Source organism: Oncorhynchus keta, chromosome 17 (genome assembly GCF_023373465.1).
Source record: "Oncorhynchus keta strain PuntledgeMale-10-30-2019 chromosome 17, Oket_V2, whole genome shotgun sequence".
Lineage (NCBI taxonomy): Eukaryota > Metazoa > Chordata > Actinopteri > Salmoniformes > Salmonidae > Oncorhynchus > Oncorhynchus keta.
Window position 1 is genome coordinate 59,373,600 of NC_068437.1, and position 22,342 is coordinate 59,395,941.

The window sequence follows — 22,342 nt, forward strand, 5'->3', positions numbered from 1 at the left end:
GTGTTCCGATCCACACCAGATACTGACTGGTGTTCCGATCCACACCAGATACTGACTGGTGTTCCGATCCACACCAGATACTGACTGGTGTTCCGATCCACACCAGATACTGACTGGTGTTCCGATCCACACCAGATACTGACTGGTGTTCCGATCCACACCAGATACTGACTGGTGTTCCGATCCACACCGGATACTGACTGGTGTTCCGATCCACACCGGATACTGACTGGTGTTCCGATCCACACCGGATACTGACTGGTGTTCCGATCCACACCGGATACTGACTGGTGTTCCGATCCACACCGGATACTGACTGGTGTTCCGATCCACACCGGATACTGACTGGTGTTCCGATCCACACCGGATACTGACTGGTGTTCCGATCCACACCGGATACTGACTGGTGTTCCGATCCACACCGGATACTGACTGGTGTTCCGATCCACACCGGATACTGACTGGTGTTCCGATCCACACCGGATACTGACTGGTGTTCCGATCCACACAGATACTGACTGGTGTTCGATCCACACCAGATACTGACTGGTGATACTGACTGGTGTTCGATCCACACCAGATACTGACTGGTGTTCCGATCCACACCGGATACTGACTGGTGTTCCGATCCACACCGGATACTGACTGGTGTTCCGATCCACACCGGATACTGACTGGTGTTCCGATCCACACCGGATACTGACTGGTGTTCCGATCCACACCGGATACTGACTGGTGTTCCGATCCACACCGGATACTGACTGGTGTTCCGATCCACACCGGATACTGACTGGTGTTCCGATCCACACCGGATACTGACTGGTGTTCCGATCCACACCGGATACTGACTGGTGTTCCGATCCACACCGGATACTGACTGGGTGTTCCGATCCACGCCGGATACTGACTGGTGTTCCGATCCACACCGGATACTGACTGGTGTTCCGATCCACGCCGGATACTGACTGGTGTTCCGATCCACGCCGGATACTGACTGGTGTTCCGATCCACACCGGATACTGACTGGTGTTCCGATCCACACCAGATACTGACTGGTGTTCGATCCACACCAGATACTGACTGGTGTTCCGATCCACACCAGATACTGACTGGTGTTCCGATCCACACCAGATACTGACTGATACTGACTGGTGTTCCGATCCACACCAGATACTGACTGGTGTTCTGATCCACACCAGATACTGACTGGTGTTCTGATCCACACCAGATACTGACTGGTGTTCTGATCCACACCAGATACTGACTGGTGTTCTGATCCACACCAGATACTGACTGGTGTTCATCCACACAGATACTGACTGGTGTTCTGATCCACACCAGATACTGACTGGTGTTCTGATCCACACCAGATACTGACTGGTGTTCCGATCCACACCAGATACTGACTGGTGTTCTGATCCACACCAGATACTGACTGGGTGTCTGATCCACACCAGATACTGACTGGGTGTCTGATCCACACCAGATACTGACTGGTGTTCTGATCCACACCAGATACTGACTGGTGTTCTGATCCACACCAGATACTGACTGGTGTTCTGATCCACACCAGATACTGACTGGTGTTCTGATCCACACCAGATACTGACTGGTGTTCTGATCCACACCAGATACTGACTGGTGTTCTGATCCACACCAGATACTGACTGGTGTTCTGATCCACACCAGATACTGACTGGTGTTCTGATCCACACCAGATACTGACTGGTGTTCTGATCCACACCAGATACTGACTGGTGTTCTGATCCACACCAGATACTGACTGGTGTTCCGATCCACACCAGATACTGACTGGTGTTCCGATCCACACCAGATACTGACTGGTGTTCCGATCCACACCAGATACTGACTGGTGTTCCGATCCACACCAGATACTGACTGGTGTTCCGATCCACACCAGATACTGACTGGTGTTCCGATCCACACCAGATACTGACTGGTGTTCCGATCCACACCAGATACTGACTGGTGTTCCGATCCACACCAGATACTGACTGGTGTTCCGATCCACACCAGATACTGACTGGTGTTCTGATCCACACCAGATACTGACTGGTGTTCCGATCCACACCAGATACTGACTGGTGTTCTGATCCACACCAGATACTGACTGGTGTTCTGATCCACACCAGATACTGACTGGTGTTCTGATCCACACCAGATACTGACTGGTTTTATGATCCACACCAGATACTGACTGGTGTTCTGATCCACACCAGATAATGACTGGGTTCTGATTCACACCAGATACTGACTTTTCTGATTACTGACTGGTATTCTGAACAATAGATGTATATCTGATTCCCAGATACACTGTGAAATCCATACTGTTTTATTAAGGTATCTGAACAATAGATGTATATCTGTATTCCCAGTCATGTGAAATCCATAGATTAGGGCCTAATGAATGTATTCCCAGTCATGTGAAATCCATAGATTAGAGCCTAATGAATGTATTCCCAGTCATGTGAAATCCATAGATTAGGACCTAATGAATGTATTCCCAGTCATGTGAAATCCATAGATTAGAGCCTAATGAATGTATTCCCAGTCATGTGAAATCCACAGATTAGGACCTAATGAATGTATTCCCAGTCATGTGAAATCCATAGATTAGAGCCTAATGAATGTATTCCCAGTCATGTGAAATCCATAGATTAGGACCTAATGAATGTATTCCCAGTCATGTGAAATCCATAGATTAGGACCTAATGAATGTATTCCCAGTCATGTGAAATCCATAGATTAGGGCCTAATGAATGTATTCCCAGTCATGTGAAATCCATAGATTAGGGCCTAATGAATGTATTCCCAGTCATGTGAAATCCATAGATTAGGGCCTAATGAATGTATTCCCAGTCATGTGAAATCCATAGATTAGGGCCTAATGAATGTATTCCCAGTCATGTGAAATCCATAGATTAGGGCCTAATGAATGTATTCCCAGTCATGTGAAATCCATAGATTAGGGCCTAATGAATGTATTCCCAGTCATGTGAAATCCATAGATGAGGACCTAATGAATGTATTTGACTGATTGCCTTATACGAGCTGAAATTGTTGCATTTAAAAAATGTAATAAACATTTGTTCAGTGTACATAAAACACAGGATGATCAAGTCTTAAGAGTAGGAATGCTGATCTAGGATCAGTTTGGCTTGTTAGATTATAATGAGTAGATATGAATAAAGGACCTGGTGTTTCAGTCTTTTGATCTATGGAAACAGTACAACTGACACACCTATCATATTACCAAGTGAAAAACAACATGGAGAAAGGCTGTATAAACGCAATGGGAAAGCAACTACAGCTCACTGCTGCTACAAACAAGAAGGCATCATTCTGTTTCTGTCCATCTCCCTTCCTTCCTTAGTTCTCCCTTCCTTCCTCGTTCTCCCTTCCTTCCTAGTTCTCCCTTCCTTCCTTCCTAGTTCTCCCTTCCTTCCTAGTTCTCCCTTCCTTCCTTAGTTCTCCCTTCCTTCCTTAGTTCTCCCTTCCTTCCTTAGTTCTCCCTTCCTTCCTTAGTTCTCCCTTCCTTCCTAGTTCTCCCTTCCTTCCTAGTTCTCCCTTCCTTCCTTAGTTCTCCCTTCCTTCCTAGTTCTCCCTTCCTTCCTAGTTCTCCCTTCCTTCCTTCCTAGTTCTCCCTTCCTTCCTTCCTAGTTCTCCATTTATTCTCACCTGGCTCCTTTGTAGTCCGGTTCGGAATGGAACACTATGTCATCGCTTTGAGGCGTGAACCTACTGTCCAGCTTGATTGTGATTGGCTCCCGGGAGGTGCCCTGACGAATCAGCAGGACCTCCATGACCAAGAGGTTGGGATGGTGTCGATGGGTGTAGAGAGACTGGGAGGCAATAACACTAACTGTCCTCAGAGAGTGGGTGAATATACCTGGAGGGGACAGAGACAGAGACAGGACAGACACAAATGCAGTGATACAACTGTAAAGCTTGGAAACAATTTAATTCAAACGAGGCTACCTCAAATCAAGTGTTATTATAGCGAAATGCTTGTGCTTCTAGTTCCGACCATGCAGTAATATCTAACAAGTAATTTAACAATTCCACAACAACTACCGAATACACACAAGTGTAAAGGAATGAATAAGAATATGTACATACACATCTGTCATTCTGTCCCTGAACAGGCAGTTAACCCACTGTTCCTAGACCAGTTAACCCTCTGTTCCTAGGCCAGTTAACCCACTGTTCCTAGACCAGTTAACCCACTGTTCCTAGACCAGTTAACCCACTGTTCCTAGACCAGTTAACCCTCTGTTCCTAGGCCAGTTAACCCACTGTTCCTAGACCAGTTAACCCACTGTTCCTAGACCAGTTAACCCACTGTTCCTAGACCAGTTAACCCACTGTTCCTAGACCAGTTAACCCACTGTTCCTAGACCAGTTAACCCACTGTTCCTAGACCAGTTAACCCACTGTTCCTAGACCAGTTAACCCACTGTTCCTAGACCAGTTAACCCACTGTTCCTAGACCAGTTAACCCACTGTTCCTAGACCAGTTAACCCACTGTTCCTACTGTTCCTAGGCCAGTTAACCCACTGTTCCTAGGCCAGTTAACCCACTGTTCCTAGGCCAGTTAACCCACTGTTCCTAGACCAGTTAACCCACTGTTCCACTGTTTCCTAGACCAGTTAACCCACTGTTCCTAGACCAGTTAACCCACTGTTCCTAGACCAGTTAACCCACTGTTCCTAGACCAGTTAACCCTCTGTTCCTAGACCAGTTAACCCTCTGTTCCTAGACCAGTTAACCCTCTGTTCCTAGACCAGTTAACCCTCTGTTCCTAGACCAGTTAACTCACTGTTCCTAGACCAGTTAACCCACTGTTCCTAGACCAGTTAACTCACTGTTCCTAGACCAGTTAACCCTCTGTTCCTAGGCCAGTTAACCCACTGTTCCTAGACCAGTTAACCCACTGTTCCTAGACCAGTTAACCCACGGCTCCTAGACCAGTTAACCCACTGTTCCTAGGCCAGTTAACCCACGGCTCCTAGACCAGTTAACCCACGGCTCCTAGACCAGTTAACCCACTGTTCCTAGACCAGTTAACCCACTGTTCCTAGACCAGTTAACCCACTGTTCCTAGACCAGTTAACCCACTGTTCCTAGACCAGTTAACCCACTGTTCCTAGACCAGTTAACCCACTGTTCCTAGGCCAGTTAACTCACTGTTCCTAGGCCAGTTAACTCACTGTTCCTAGGCCAGTTAACCCACTGTTCCTAGGCCAGTTAACCCACTGTTCCTAGACCAGTTAACTCACTGTTCCTAGACCAGTTAACCCACTGTTCCTAGACCAGTTAACTCACTGTTCCTAGGCCAGTTAACTCACTGTTCCTAGACCAGTTAACCCACTGTTCCTAGGCCAGTTAACCCACTGTTCCTAGACCAGTTAACCCTCTGTTCCTAGACCAGTTAACCCTCTGTTCCTAGACCAGTTAACCCTCTGTTCCTAGACCAGTTAACCCTCTGTTCCTAGACCAGTTAACCCTCTGTTCCTAGACCAGTTAACTCACTGTTCCTAGACCAGTTAACCCACGGCTCCTAGACCAGTGAACCCACTGTTCCTAGACCAGTTAACCCACTGTTCCTAGGCCAGTTAACCCACTGTTCCTAGGCCAGTTAACCCACTGTTCCTAGGCCAGTTAACCCACTGTTCCTAGACCAGTTAACCCACTGTTCCTAGACCAGTTAACTCACTGTTCCTAGACCAGTTAACCCACTGTTCCTAGACCAGTTAACCCACTGTTCCTAGACCAGTTAACCCACTGTTCCTAGACCAGTTAACCCACTGTTCCTAGACCAGTTAACCCACTGTTCCTAGACCAGTTAACCCACTGTTCCTATGCCAGTTAACCCACTGTTCCTATGCCAGTTAACCCACTGTTCCTAGGCCAGTTAACCCACTGTTCCTAGGCCAGTTAACCCACTGTTCCTAGGCCAGTTAACCCACTGTTCCTAGGCCAGTTAACCTACTGTTCCTAGGCCAGTTAACCTACTGTTCCTAGACCAGTTAACCTACTGTTCCTAGACCAGTTAACCCACTGTTCCTAGGCCAGTTAACCCACTGTTCCTAGGCCAGTTAACCCACTGTTCCTAGGCCAGTTAACCCACTGTTCCTAGGCCAGTTAACCCACTGTTCCTAGACCAGTTAACCCACTGTTCCTAGACCAGTTAACCCACTGTTCCTAGACCAGTTAACCCACTGTTCCTAGACCAGTTAACCCACTGTTCCTAGACCAGTTAACCCACTGTTCCTAGATCAGTTAACCCACTGTTCCTAGATCAGTTAACCCACTGTTCCTAGATCAGTTAACCCACTGTTCCTAGGCCAGTTAACCCACTGTGTTCCTAGGCCAGTTAACCCACTGTTCCTAGACCAGTTAACTCACTGTGTTCCTAGGCCAGTTAACCCACTGTGTTCCTAGGCCAGTTAACCCACTGTTCCTAGGCCAGTTAACCTACTGTTCCTAGGCCAGTTAACCTACTGTTCCTAGACCAGTTAACCTACTGTTCCTAGACCAGTTAACCTACTGTTCCTAGACCAGTTAACCCACTGTTCCTAGGCCAGTTAACCCACTGTTCCTAGGCCAGTTAACCCACTGTTCCTAGATCAGTTAACCCACTGTTCCTAGACCAGTTAACCCACTGTTCCTAGGCCAGTTAACCCACTGTGTTCCTAGGCCAGTTAACCCACTGTTCCTAGACCAGTTAACTCACTGTTCCTAGATCAGTTAACCCACTGTTCCTAGACCAGTTAACCCACTGTTCCTAGACCAGTTAACCCACTGTTCCTAGACCAGTTAACCCACTGTTCCTAGGCCAGTTAACCCACTGTTCCTAGGCCAGTTAACCCACTGTTCCTAGGCCAGTTAACCCACTGTTCCTAGACCAGTTAACCCACTGTTCCTAGACCAGTTAACCCACTGTTCCTAGATCAGTTAACCCACTGTTCCTAGATCAGTTAACCCACTGTTCCTAGGCCAGTTAACCCACTGTTCCTAGGCCAGTTAACCCACTGTTCCCAGGCCAGTTAACCCACTGTTCCCAGGCCAGTTAACCCACTGTTCCCAGGCCAGTTAACCCACTGTTCCCAGGCCAGTTAACCCACTGTTCCCAGGCCAGTTAACCCACTGTTCCCAGGCCAGTTAACCCACTGTTCCTAGATCAGTTAACCCACTGTTCCTAGGCCAGTTAACCCACTGTTCCTAGGCCAGTTAACCCACTGTTCCTAGACCAGTTAACCCACTGTTCCTAGACCAGTTAACCCACTGTTCCTAGACCAGTTAACCCACTGTTCCTAGACCAGTTAACCCACTGTTCCTAGACCAGTTAACCCACTGTTCCTAGACCAGTTAACCCACTGTTCCTAGACCAGTTAACCCACTGTTCCTAGACCAGTTAACCCACTGTTCCTATGCCAGTTAACCCACTGTTCCTAGGCCAGTTAACCCACTGTTCCTAGGCCAGTTAACCCACTGTTCCTAGGCCAGTTAACCCACTGTTCCTAGGCCAGTTAACCCACTGTTCCTAGGCCAGTTAACCTACTGTTCCTAGGCCAGTTAACCTACTGTTCCTAGACCAGTTAACCTACTGTTCCTAGACCAGTTAACCCACTGTTCCTAGGCCAGTTAACCCACTGTTCCTAGGCCAGTTAACCCACTGTTCCTAGGCCAGTTAACCCACTGTTCCTAGGCCAGTTAACCCACTGTTCCTAGACCAGTTAACCCACTGTTCCTAGACCAGTTAACCCACTGTTCCTAGACCAGTTAACCCACTGTTCCTAGACCAGTTAACCCACTGTTCCTAGACCAGTTAACCCACTGTTCCTAGATCAGTTAACCCACTGTTCCTAGATCAGTTAACCCACTGTTCCTAGATCAGTTAACCCACTGTTCCTAGGCCAGTTAACCCACTGTGTTCCTAGGCCAGTTAACCCACTGTTCCTAGACCAGTTAACTCACTGTGTTCCTAGGCCAGTTAACCCACTGTGTTCCTAGGCCAGTTAACCCACTGTTCCTAGGCCAGTTAACCTACTGTTCCTAGGCCAGTTAACCTACTGTTCCTAGACCAGTTAACCTACTGTTCCTAGACCAGTTAACCTACTGTTCCTAGACCAGTTAACCCACTGTTCCTAGGCCAGTTAACCCACTGTTCCTAGGCCAGTTAACCCACTGTTCCTAGATCAGTTAACCCACTGTTCCTAGACCAGTTAACCCACTGTTCCTAGGCCAGTTAACCCACTGTTCCTAGGCCAGTTAACCCACTGTTCCTAGGCCAGTTAACCCACTGTTCCTAGATCAGTTAACCCACTGTTCCTAGACCAGTTAACCCACTGTTCCTAGGCCAGTTAACCCACTGTTCCTAGATCAGTTAACCCACTGTTCCTAGGCCAGTTAACCCACTGTTCCTAGGCCAGTTAACCCACTGTTCCCAGGCCAGTTAACCCACTGTTCCCAGGCCAGTTAACCCACTGTTCCCAGGCCAGTTAACCCACTGTTCCCAGGCCAGTTAACCCACTGTTCCCAGGCCAGTTAACCCACTGTTCCCAGGCCAGTTAACCCACTGTTCCTAGATCAGTTAACCCACTGTTCCTAGGCCAGTTAACCCACTGTTCCTAGGCCAGTTAACCCACTGTTCCTAGACCAGTTAACCCACTGTTCCTAGACCAGTTAACCCACTGTTCCTAGACCAGTTAACCCACTGTTCCTAGACCAGTTAACCCACTGTTCCTAGACCAGTTAACCCACTGTTCCTAGACCAGTTAACCCACTGTTCCTAGACCAGTTAACCCACTGTTCCTAGACCAGTTAACCCACTGTTCCTAGACCAGTTAACCCACTGTTCCTAGGCCAGTTAACCCACTGTTCCTAGGCCAGTTAACCCACTGTTCCTAGACCAGTTAACCCACTGTTCCACTGTTCCTAGACCAGTTAACCCTCTGTTCCTAGACCAGTTAACCCACTGTTCCTAGACCAGTTAACCCACTGTTCCTAGACCAGTTAACCCACTGTTCCTAGACCAGTTAACCCACTGTTCCTAGACCAGTTAACCCACTGTTCCTAGACCAGTTAACCCTCTGTTCCTAGACCAGTTAACCCTCTGTTCCTAGACCAGTTAACCCTCTGTTCCTAGACCAGTTAACCCTCTGTTCCTAGACCAGTTAACCCACTGTTCCTAGACCAGTTAACCCTCTGTTCCTAGACCAGTTAACCCACTGTTCCTAGGCCAGTTAACCCACTGTTCCTAGACCAGTTAACCCACTGTTCCTAGACCAGTTAACCCACTGTTCCACTGTTCCTAGACCAGTTAACCCTCTGTTCCTAGACCAGTTAACCCACTGTTCCTAGACCAGTTAACCCACTGTTCCTAGACCAGTTAACCCACTGTTCCTAGACCAGTTAACCCTCTGTTCCTAGACCAGTTAACCCTCTGTTCCTAGACCAGTTAACCCTCTGTTCCTAGACCAGTTAACCCTCTGTTCCTAGACCAGTTAACCCACTGTTCCTAGACCAGTTAACTCACTGTTCCTAGACCAGTTAACCCACTGTTCCTAGACCAGTTAACCCACTGTTCCTAGACCAGTTAACCCACTGTTCCTAGACCAGTTAACCCACTGTTCCTAGAACAGTTAACCCACTGTTCCTAGAACAGTTAACCCACTGTTCCTAGACCAGTTAACCCACTGTTCCTAGACCAGTTAACCCACTGTTCCTAGACCAGTTAACCCACTGTTCCTAGACCAGTTAACCCACTGTTCCCAGACCAGTTAACCCACTGTTCCCAGACCAGTTAACCCACTGTTCCCAGACCAGTTAACCCACTGTTCCCAGACCAGTTAACCCACTGTTCCCAGGCCAGTTAACCCACTGTTCCCAGGCCAGTTAACCCACTGTTCCCAGGCCAGTTAACCCACTGTTCCCAGGCCAGTTAACCCACTGTTCCCAGACCAGTTAACCCACTGTTCCCAGACCAGTTAACCCACTGTTCCCAGACCAGTTAACCCACTGTTCCCAGACCAGTTAACCCACTGTTCCCAGGCCAGTTAACCCACTGTTCCCAGGCCAGTTAACCCACTGTTCCTAGGCCAGTTAACCCACTGTTCCTAGACCAGTTAACCCACTGTTCCTAGACCAGTTAACCCACTGTTCCTAGACCAGTTAACCCACTGTTCCTAGACCAGTTAACCCACTGTTCCTAGACCAGTTAACCCACTGTTCCTAGACCAGTTAACCCACTGTTCCTAGACCAGTTAACCCACTGTTCCTAGACCAGTTAACCCACTGTTCCTAGACCAGTTAACCCACTGTTCCTAGACCAGTTAACCCACTGTTCCTAGACCAGTTAACCCACTGTTCCTAGACCAGTTAACCCACTGTTCCTAGACCAGTTAACCCACTGTTCCTAGACCAGTTAACCCACTGTTCCTAGACCAGTTAACCCACTGTTCCTAGACCAGTTAACCCACTGTTCCTAGACCAGTTAACCCACTGTTCCTAGACCAGTTAACCCACTGTTCCTAGACCAGTTAACCCACTGTTCCTAGACCAGTTAACCCACTGTTCCTAGACCAGTTAACCCACTGTTCCTAGGCCAGTTAACCCACTGTTCCTAGACCAGTTAACCCACTGTTCCTAGACCAGTTAACCCACTGTTCCTAGACCAGTTAACCCACTGTTCCTAGGCCAGTTAACCCACTGTTCCTAGGCCAGTTAACCCACTGTTCCTAGACCAGTTAACCCCACTGTTCCTAGACCAGTTAACCCACTGTTCCTAGACCAGTTAACCCACTGTTCCTAGACCAGTTAACCCTCTGTTCCTAGACCAGTTAACCCCACTGTTCCTAGACCAGTTAACCCCACTGTTCCTAGACCAGTTAACCCACTGTTCCTAGACCAGTTAACCCACTGTTCCTAGACCAGTTAACCCACTGTTCCTAGACCAGTTAACCCCACTGTTCCTAGACCAGTTAACCCCACTGTTCCTAGACCAGTTAACCCACTGTTCCTAGACCAGTTAACCCACTGTTCCTAGACCAGTTAACCCCACTGTTCCTAGACCAGTTAACCCCACTGTTCCTAGACCTGTTAACCCACTGTTCCTAGACCAGTTAACCCACTGTTCCTAGACCAGTTAACCCACTGTTCCTAGACCAGTTAACCCACTGTTCCTAGACCAGTTAACCCACTGTTCCTAGACCAGTTAACCCACTGTTCCTAGACCAGTTAACCCCCTGTTCCTAGACCAGTTAACCCCTGTTCCTAGACCAGTTAACCCCCTGTTCCTAGACCAGTTAACCCCCTGTTCCTAGACCAGTTAACCCCCTGTTCCTAGACCAGTTAACCCCCTGTTCCTAGACCAGTTAACCCCCTGTTCCTAGACCAGTTAACCCCCTGTTCCTAGACCAGTTAACCCCACTGTTCCTAGACCAGTTAACCCACTGTTCCTAGACCAGTTAACCCACTGTTCCTAGACCAGTTAACCCACTGTTCCTAGACCAGTTAACCCACTGTTCCTAGACCAGTTAACCCACTGTTCCTAGACCAGTTAACCCACTGTTCCTAGGCCAGTTAACCCACTGTTCCTAGGCCAGTTAACCCACTGTTCCTAGGCCAGTTAACCCACTGTTCCTAGACCAGTTAACCCTCTGTTCCTAGACCAGTTAACCCTCTGTTCCTAGACCAGTTAACCCTCTGTTCCTAGACCAGTTAACCCACTGTTCCTAGGCCAGTTAACCCCACTGTTCCTAGACCAGTTAACCCACTGTTCCTAGACCAGTTAACCCTCTGTTCCTAGACCAGTTATCCTACTGTTCCTAGACCAGTTAACCCCACTGTTCCTAGACCAGTTAACCCACTGTTCCTAGACCAGTTAACCCACTGTTCCTAGACCAGTTAACCCACTGTTCCTAGACCAGTTAACCCCACTGTTCCTAGACCAGTTAACCCACTGTTCCTAGACCAGTTAACCCACTGTTCCTAGACCAGTTAACCCACTGTTCCTAGACCAGTTAACCCCACTGTTCCTAGACCAGTTAACCCCACTGTTCCTAGACCTGTTAACCCACTGTTCCTAGACCAGTTAACCCACTGTTCCTAGACCAGTTAACCCACTGTTCCTAGACCAGTTAACCCACTGTTCCTAGACCAGTTAACTCACTGTTCCTAGACCAGTTAACCCACTGTTCCTAGGCCAGTTAACCCACTGTTCCTAGGCCAGTTAACCCACTGTTCCTAGACCAGGTAACCCTCTGTTCCTAGACCAGTTAACCCTCTGTTCCTAGACCAGTTAACCCTCTGTTCCTAGACCAGTTAACCCACTGTTCCTAGGCCAGTTAACCCCACTGTTCCTAGACCAGTTAACCCACTGTTCCTAGACCAGTTAACCCTCTGTTCCTAGACCAGTTATCCTACTGTTCCTAGACCAGTTAACCCCACTGTTCCTAGACCAGTTAACCCCACTGTTCCTAGACCAGTTAACCCCACTGTTCCTAGACCAGTTAACCCACTGTTCCTAGACCAGTTAACCCCACTGTTCCTAGACCAGTTAACCCACTGTTCCTAGACCAGTTAACCCCACTGTTCCTAGACCAGTTAACCCCACTGTTCCTAGACCAGTTAACCCCACTGTTCCTAGACCAGTTAACCCCACTGTTCCTAGACCAGTTAACCCCACTGTTCCTAGACCTGTTAACCCACTGTTCCTAGACCAGTTAACCCACTGTTCCTAGACCAGTTAACCCACTGTTCCTAGACCAGTTAACCCCTGTTCCTAGACCAGTTAACCCCTGTTCCTAGACCAGTTAACCCACTGTTCCTAGACCAGTTAACCCCACTGTTCCTAGACCAGTTAACCCACTGTTCCTAGACCAGTTAACCCTCTGTTCCTAGACCAGTTAACCCACTGTTCCTAGGCCAGTTAACCCACTGTTCCTAGACCAGTTAACCCACTGTTCCACTGTTCCTAGGCCAGTTAACCCACTGTTCCTAGGCCAGTTAACCCACTGTTCCTAGGCCAGTTAACCCACTGTTCCTAGGCCAGTTAACCCACTGTTCCTAGGCCAGTTAACCCACTGTTCCTAGACCAGTTAACCCACTGTTCCTAGACCAGTTAACCCACTGTTCCTAGACCAGTTAACCCACTGTTCCTAGACCAGTTAACCCACGGTTCCTAGACCAGTTAACCCCACTGTTCCTAGACCAGTTAACCCACTGTTCCTAGACCAGTTAACTCACTGTTCCTAGACCAGTTAACCCACTGTTCCTAGACCAGTTAACCCCACTGTTCCTAGACCAGTTAACCCACTGTTCCTAGACCAGTTAACCCACTGTTCCTAGACCAGTTAACCCACGGCTCCTATACCAGTGAACCCACGGCTCCTAGACCAGTGAACCCACGGCTCCTAGACCAGTGAACCCACTGTTCCTAGACCAGTTAACCCACTGTTCCTAGGCCAGTTAACCCACTGTTCCTAGGCCAGTTAACCCACTGTTCCTAGGCCAGTTAACCCACTGTTCCTAGGCCAGTTAACCCACTGTTCCTAGGCCAGTTAACCCACTGTTCCTAGACCAGTTAACTCACTGTTCCTAGACCAGTTAACCCACGGCTCCTAGACCAGTTAACCCTCTGTTCCTAGACCAGTTAACCCACTGTTCCTAGGCCAGTTAACCCACTGTTCCTAGACCAGTTAACCCACTGTTCCACTGTTCCTAGGCCAGTTAACCCACTGTTCCTAGGCCAGTTAACCCACTGTTCCTAGGCCAGTTAACCCACTGTTCCTAGGCCAGTTAACCCACTGTTCCTAGGCCAGTTAACCCACTGTTCCTAGACCAGTTAACCCACTGTTCCTAGACCAGTTAACCCACTGTTCCTAGACCAGTTAACCCACTGTTCCTAGACCAGTTAACCCACTGTTCCTAGACCAGTTAACCCACTGTTCCTAGACCAGTTAACCCACTGTTCCTAGACCAGTTAACTCACTGTTCCTAGACCAGTTAACCCACTGTTCCTAGGCCAGTTAACCCACTGTTCCTAGACCAGTTAATCCTCTGTTCCTAGACCAGTTAACCCTCTGTTCCTAGACCAGTTAACCCTCTGTTCCTAGACCAGTTAACCCTCTGTTCCTAGACCAGTTAACCCTCTGTTCCTAGACCAGTTAACCCTCTGTTCCTAGACCAGTTAACCCTCTGTTCCTAGACCAGTTAACCCACTGTTCCTAGACCAGTTAACCCTCTGTTCCTAGACCAGTTAACCCTCTGTTCCTAGACCAGTTAACCCTCTGTTCCTAGACCAGTTAACCCACTGTTCCTAGACCAGTTAACCCACTGTTCCTAGACCAGTTAACCCACTGTTCCTAGACCAGTTAACCCACTGTTCCTAGACCAGTTAACCCACTGTTCCTAGGCCAGTTAACCCACTGTTCCTAGGCCAGTTAACCCACTGTTCCTAGGCCAGTTAACCCACTGTTCCTAGGCCAGTTAACCCACTGTTCCTAGACCAGTTAACCCTCTGTTCCTAGACCAGTTAACCCTCTGTTCCTAGACCAGTTAACCCTCTGTTCCTAGACCAGTTAACCCTCTGTTCCTAGACCAGTTAACCCTCTGTTCCTAGACCAGTTAACCCACTGTTCCTAGACCAGTTAACCCACGGCTCCTAGACCAGTTAACCCTCTGTTCCTAGACCAGTTAACCCTCTGTTCCTAGACCAGTTAACCCTCTGTTCCTAGACCAGTTAACCCTCTGTTCCTAGACCAGTTAACCCTCTGTTCCTAGACCAGTTAACCCACTGTTCCTAGACCAGTTAACCCACGGCTCCTAGACCAGTTAACCCACGGCTCCTATACCAGTGAACCCACGGCTCCTAGACCAGTGAACCCACGGCTCCTAGACCAGTGAACCCACGGCTCCTAGACCAGTGAACCCACTGCTCCTAGACCAGTGAACCCACTGTTCCTAGACCAGTTAACCCACTGTTCCTAGGCCAGTTAACCCACTGTTCCTAGGCCAGTTAACCCACTGTTCCTAGACCAGTTAACTCACTGTTCCTAGACCAGTTAACCCACGGCTCCTAGACCAGTTAACCCTCTGTTCCTAGACCAGTTAACCCACTGTTCCTAGGCCAGTTAACCCACTGTTCCTAGACCAGTTAACCCACTGTTCCACTGTTCCTAGGCCAGTTAACCCACTGTTCCACTGTTCCTAGGCCAGTTAACCCACTGTTCCTAGGCCAGTTAACCCACTGTTCCTAGGCCAGTTAACCCACTGTTCCTAGACCAGTTAACCCACTGTTCCTAGACCAGTTAACCCACTGTTCCTAGACCAGTTAACCCACTGTTCCTAGACCAGTTAACCCACTGTTCCTAGGCCAGTTAACCCACTGTTCCTAGGCCAGTTAACCCACTGTTCCTAGGCCAGTTAACCCACTGTTCCTAGGCCAGTTAACCCACTGTTCATAGACCAGTTAACCTACTGTTCCCAGACCAGTTAACCCACTGTTCCCAGACCAGTTAACCCACTGTTCCCAGGCCAGTTAACCCACTGTTCCCAGGCCAGTTAACCCACTGTTCCTAGACCAGTTAACCCACTGTTCCTAGACCAGTTAACCCACTGTTCCCAGACCAGTTAACCCACTGTTCCCAGACCAGTTAACCCACTGTTCCCAGACCAGTTAACCCACTGTTCCCAGACCAGTTAACCCACTGTTCCCAGGCCAGTTAACCCACTGTTCCCAGGCCAGTTAACCCACTGTTCCCAGACCAGTTAACCCACTGTTCCTAGACCAGTTAACCCACTGTTCCTAGACCAGTTAACCCCACTGTTCCTAGACCAGTTAACCCACTGTTCCTAGACCAGTTAACCCACTGTTCCTAGACCAGTTAACCCACTGTTCCTAGACCAGTTAACCCACTGTTCCTAGACCAGTTAACCCACTGTTCCTAGACCAGTTAACTCACTGTTCCTAGACCAGTTAACCCACTGTTCCTAGACCAGTTAACCCACTGTTCCTAGGCCAGTGAACCCACTGTTCCTAGACCAGTTAACCCACTGTTCCTAGGCCAGTTAACCCACTGTTCCTAGGCCAGTTAACCCACTGTTCCTAGACCAGTTAACCCACTGTTCCTAGACCAGTTAACCCACTGTTCCTAGGCCAGTTAACCTACTGTTCCTAGGCCAGTTAACCCACTGTTCCTAGGCCAGTTAACCCACTGTTCCTAGGCCAGTTAACCCACTGTTCCTAGGCCAGTTAACCCACTGTTCCTAGGCCAGTTAACCCACTGTTCCTAGGCCAGTTAACCCACTGTTCCTAGGCCAGTTAACCCACTGTTCCTAGGCCAGTTAACCTACTGTTCCTAGACCAGTTAACCTACTGTTCCTAGACCAGTTAACCTACTGTTCCTAGACCAGTTAACCCACTGTTCCTAGACCAGTTAACCCACTGTTCCCAGACCAGTTAACCCACTGTTCCCAGACCAGTTAACCCACTGTTCCCAGACCAGTTAACCCACTGTTCCCAGACCAGTTAACCCACTGTTCCCAGACCAGTTAACCCACTGTTCCCAGGCCAGTTAACCCACTGTTCCCAGGCCAGTTAACCCACTGTTCCCAGGCCAGTTAACCCACTGTTCCCAGGCCAGTTAACCCACTGTTCCCAGACCAGTTAACCCACTGTTCCTAGACCAGTTAACCCACTGTTCCTAGACCAGTTAACCCACTGTTCCTAGACCAGTTAACCCACTGTTCCTAGACCAGTTAACCCACTGTTCCTAGACCAGTTAACCCACTGTTCCTAGACCAGTTAACCCACTGTTCCTAGACCAGTTAACCCACTGTTCCTAGACCAGTTAACCCACGGCTCCTATACCAGTGAACCCACGGCTCCTAGACCAGTGAACCCACGGCTCCTAGACCAGTGAACCCACGGCTCCTAGACCAGTGAACCCACGGCTCCTAGACCAGTGAACCCACGGCTCCTAGACCAGTGAACCCACTGTTCCTAGACCAGTTAACCCACTGTTCCTAGGCCAGTTAACCCACTGTTCCTAGGCCAGTTAACCCACTGTTCCTAGACCAGTTAACTCACTGTTCCTAGACCAGTTAACCCACGGCTCCTAGACCAGTTAACCCTCTGTTCCTAGACCAGTTAACCCACTGTTCCTAGGCCAGTTAACCCACTGTTCCTAGACCAGTTAACCCACTGTTCCACTGTTCCTAGGCCAGTTAACCCACTGTTCCACTGTTCCTAGGCCAGTTAACCCACTGTTCCTAGGCCAGTTAACCCACTGTTCCTAGGCCAGTTAACCCACTGTTCCTAGACCAGTTAACCCACTGTTCCTAGACCAGTTAACCCACTGTTCCTAGACCAGTTAACCCACTGTTCCTAGACCAGTTAACCCACTGTTCCTAGGCCAGTTAACCCACTGTTCCTAGGCCAGTTAACCCACTGTTCCTAGGCCAGTTAACCCACTGTTCCTAGGCCAGTTAACCCACTGTTCATAGGCCAGTTAACCTACTGTTCCCAGACCAGTTAACCCACTGTTCCCAGACCAGTTAACCCACTGTTCCCAGGCCAGTTAACCCACTGTTCCCAGGCCAGTTAACCCACTGTTCCCAGACCAGTTAACCCACTGTTCCCAGACCAGTTAACCCACTGTTCCCAGACCAGTTAACCCACTGTTCCCAGACCAGTTAACCCACTGTTCCCAGACCAGTTAACCCACTGTTCCCAGACCAGTTAACCCACTGTTCCCAGGCCAGTTAACCCACTGTTCCCAGGCCAGTTAACCCACTGTTCCCAGACCAGTTAACCCACTGTTCCTAGACCAGTTAACCCACTGTTCCTAGACCAGTTAACCCCACTGTTCCTAGACCAGTTAACCCACTGTTCCTAGACCAGTTAACCCACTGTTCCTAGACCAGTTAACCCACTGTTCCTAGACCAGTTAACCCACTGTTCCTAGACCAGTTAACCCACTGTTCCTAGACCAGTTAACCCACTGTTCCTAGACCAGTTAACTCACTGTTCCTAGACCAGTTAACCCACTGTTCCTAGGCCAGTTAACCCACTGTTCCTAGACCAGTTAACCCACTGTTCCTAGACCAGTTAACCCTCTGTTCCTAGACCAGTTAACCCTCTGTTCCTAGACCAGTTAACCCTCTGTTCCTAGACCAGTTAACCCTCTGTTCCTAGACCAGTTAACCCACTGTTCCTAGACCAGTTAACCCACTGTTCCTAGACCAGTTAACCCACGGCTCCTAGACCAGTTAACCCACGGCTCCTATACCAGTGAACCCACGGCTCCTAGACCAGTGAACCCACGGCTCCTAGACCAGTGAACCCACTGTTCCTAGGCCAGTTAACCCACTGTTCCTAGGCCAGTTAACCCACTGTTCCTAGGCCAGTTAACCCACTGTTCCTAGACCAGTTAACTCACTGTTCCTAGACCAGTTAACCCACGGCTCCTAGACCAGTTAACCCTCTGTTCCTAGACCAGTTAACCCACTGTTCCTAGGCCAGTTAACCCACTGTTCCTAGACCAGTTAACCCACTGTTCCACTGTTCCTAGGCCAGTTAACCCACTGTTCCTAGGCCAGTTAACCCACTGTTCCTAGACCAGTTAACCCACTGTTCCTAGACCAGTTAACCCACTGTTCCTAGACCAGTTAACCCACTGTTCCTAGACCAGTTAACCCACTGTTCCTAGACCAGTTAACTCACTGTTCCTAGACCAGTTAACCCACTGTTCCTAGGCCAGTTAACCCACTGTTCCTAGACCAGTTAACCCTCTGTTCCTAGACCAGTTAACCCTCTGTTCCTAGACCAGTTAACCCTCTGTTCCTAGACCAGTTAACCCTCTGTTCCTAGACCAGTTAACCCACGGCTCCTAGACCAGTTAACCCACGGCTCCTAGACCAGTTAACCCACGGCTCCTAGACCAGTGAACCCACGGCTCCTAGACCAGTGAACCCACGGCTCCTAGACCAGTGAACCCACGGCTCCTAGACCAGTGAACCCACTGTTCCTAGACCAGTTAACCCACTGTTCCTAGGCCAGTTAACCCACTGTTCCTAGGCCAGTTAACCCACTGTTCCTAGACCAGTTAACCCACTGTTCCTAGACCAGTTAACTCACTGTTCCTAGGCCAGTTAACCCACTGTTCCTAGGCCAGTTAACCCACTGTTCCTAGGCCAGTTAACCTACTGTTCCTAGGCCAGTTAACCCACTGTTCCTAGACCAGTTAACCCACTGTTCCTAGGCCAGTTAACCCACTGTTCCTAGGCCAGTTAACCCACTGTTCCTAGGCCAGTTAACCTACTGTTCCTAGACCAGTTAACCTACTGTTCCTAGACCAGTTAACCTACTGTTCCTAGACCAGTTAACCCACTGTTCCCAGACCAGTTAACCCACTGTTCCCAGACCAGTTAACCCACTGTTCCCAGACCAGTTAACCCACTGTTCCCAGACCAGTTAACCCACTGTTCCCAGACCAGTTAACCCACTGTTCCCAGACCAGTTAACCCACTGTTCCCAGACCAGTTAACCCACTGTTCCCAGGCCAGTTAACCCACTGTTCCCAGGCCAGTTAACCCACTGTTCCCAGGCCAGTTAACCCACTGTTCCCAGGCCAGTTAACCCACTGTTCCCAGGCCAGTTAACCCACTGTTCCCAGGCCAGTTAACCCACTGTTCCCAGGCCAGTTAACCCACTGTTCCCAGACCAGTTAACCCACTGTTCCCAGACCAGTTAACCCACTGTTCCCAGACCAGTTAACCCACTGTTCCCAGACCAGTTAACCCACTGTTCCCAGACCAGTTAACCCACTGTTCCTAGACCAGTTAACCCACTGTTCCTAGACCAGTTAACCCACTGTTCCTAGATCAGTTAACCCACTGTTCCTAGGCCAGTTAACCCACTGTTCCCAGGCCAGTTAACCCACTGTTCCCAGGCCAGTTAACCCACTGTTCCCAGGCCAGTTAACCCACTGTTCCCAGACCAGTTAACCCACTGTTCCCAGACCAGTTAACCCACTGTTCCCAGGCCAGTTAACCCACTGTTCCCAGGCCAGTTAACCCACTGTTCCCAGGCCAGTTAACCCACTGTTCCCAGACCAGTTAACCCACTGTTCCCAGACCAGTTAACCCACTGTTCCCAGGCCAGTTAACCCACTGTTCCCAGGCCAGTTAACCCACTGTTCCCAGGCCAGTTAACCCACTGTTCCCAGGCCAGTTAACCCACTGTTCCCAGGCCAGTTAACCCACTGTTCCTAGACCAGTTAACCCACTGTTCCTAGACCAGTTAACCCACTGTTCCTAGACCAGTTAACCCACTGTTCCTAGACCAGTTAACCCACTGTTCCTAGACCAGTTAACCCACTGTTCCTAGACCAGTTAACCCACTGTTCCTAGACCAGTTAACCCACTGTTCCTAGACCAGTTAACCCACTGTTCCTAGACCAGTTAACCCACTGTTCCTAGGCCAGTTAACCCACTGTTCCTAGACCAGTTAACCCACTGTTCCTAGGCCAGTTAACCCACTGTTCCTAGGCCAGTTAACCCACTGTTCCTAGGCCAGTTAACCCCACTGTTCCTAGACCAGTTAACCCACTGTTCCTAGACCAGTTAACCTACTGTTCCTAGACCAGTTAACCCACTGTTCCTAGACCAGTTAACCCACTGTTCCTAGACCAGTTAACCCACGGCTCCTAGACCAGTTAACCCACGGCTCCTAGACCAGTTAACCCACGGCTCCTAGGCCAGTGAACCCACGGCTCCTAGGCCAGTTAACCCCACTGTTCCTAGACCAGTTAACCCACTGTTCCTAGACCAGTTAACCCCACTGTTCCTAGACCAGTTAACCCCACTGTTCCTAGACCAGTTAACCCCACTGTTCCTAGACCAGTTAACCCCACTGTTCCTAGACCAGTTAACCCCACTGTTCCTAGACCAGTTAACCCCACTGTTCCTAGACCAGTTAACCCCACTGTTCCTAGACCAGTTAACCCCACTGTTCCTAGACCAGTTAACCCCACTGTTCCTAGACCAGTTAACCCCACTGTTCCTAGACCAGTTAACCCCACTGTTCCTAGACCAGTTAACCCCACTGTTCCTAGACCAGTTAACCCACTGTTCCTAGACCAGTTAACCCACTGTTCCTAGACCAGTTAACCCACTGTTCCTAGACCAGTTAACCCACTGTTCCTAGACCAGTTAACCCCCTGTTCCTAGACCAGTTAACCCCCTGTTCCTAGACCAGTTAACCCCCTGTTCCTAGACCAGTTAACCCACTGTTCCTAGACCAGTTAACCCCACTGTTCCTAGACCAGTTAACCCCACTGTTCCTAGACCAGTTAACCCACTGTTCCTAGACCAGTTAACCCACTGTTCCTAGACCAGTTAACCCACTGTTCCTAGACCAGTTAACCCACGGCTCCTAGACCAGTTAACCCACGGCTCCTAGACCAGTTAACCCACGGCTCCTAGGCCAGTGAACCCACGGCTCCTAGGCCAGTTAACCCACTGTTCCTAGGCCAGTTAACCCCACTGTTCCTAGACCAGTTAACCCACTGTTCCTAGACCAGTTAACCCCACTGTTCCTAGACCAGTTAACCCCACTGTTCCTAGACCAGTTAACCCCACTGTTCCTAGACCAGTTAACCCCACTGTTCCTAGACCAGTTAACCCCACTGTTCCTAGACCAGTTAACCCCACTGTTCCTAGACCAGTTAACCCCACTGTTCCTAGACCAGTTAACCCCACTGTTCCTAGACCAGTTAACCCCACTGTTCCTAGACCAGTTAACCCCACTGTTCCTAGACCAGTTAACCCACTGTTCCTAGACCAGTTAACCCCTGTTCCTAGACCAGTTAACCCCCTGTTCCTAGACCAGTTAACCCCCTGTTCCTAGACCAGTTAACCCCCTGTTCCTAGACCAGTTAACCCCCTGTTCCTAGACCAGTTAACCCACTGTTCCTAGACCAGTTAACCCACTGTTCCTAGACCAGTTAACCCACTGTTCCTAGACCAGTTAACCCACTGTTCCTAGACCAGTTAACCCACTGTTCCTAGACCAGTTAACCCACTGTTCCTAGGCCAGTTAACCCACTGTTCCTAGACCAGTTAACCCTCTGTTCCTAGACCAGTTAACCCTCTGTTCCTAGACCAGTTAACCCTCTGTTCCTAGACCAGTTAACCCTCTGTTCCTAGACCAGTTAACCCTCTGTTCCTAGACCAGTTAACCCTCTGTTCCTAGACCAGTTAACCCACTGTTCCTAGACCAGTTAACCCACTGTTCCTAGACCAGTTAACCCA

General features: G+C 49.3%; 1 protein-coding gene and 1 long non-coding RNA gene across 7 annotated transcripts in view; both read right to left on the reverse strand.

The window, feature by feature from the left end:
• The window catches only part of pgghg (protein-glucosylgalactosylhydroxylysine glucosidase), a 57,032-nt gene that overhangs the window by 24,994 nt on the left and 9,696 nt on the right, over positions 1–22,342 (reverse strand). The window contains exon 4 of the mRNA XM_052466802.1: positions 3,700–3,910. Within this exon, the coding sequence (XP_052322762.1) occupies positions 3,700–3,910 (211 nt within the window). The remainder of the gene's footprint in view (positions 1–3,699; positions 3,911–22,342) is intronic.
• LOC127908501 (uncharacterized) overlaps positions 10,106–22,342 on the reverse strand; it is a 13,690-nt gene continuing 1,453 nt past the window's right edge. The window contains exons 1-3 of one of the 6 annotated variants that reach the window (XR_008067491.1): positions 20,931–21,082; positions 12,511–12,724; positions 10,106–11,122 (exon numbers count right to left, since the gene is read on the reverse strand). This is a non-coding gene — a long non-coding RNA (uncharacterized LOC127908501). Of the gene's footprint in view, positions 11,123–11,854; positions 12,094–12,462; positions 12,725–20,906; positions 21,089–21,681; positions 21,789–22,342 lie in introns of those variants that run through there. The other 5 variants (XR_008067492.1, XR_008067490.1, XR_008067493.1 and 2 more) reach the window with 5 other exon arrangements.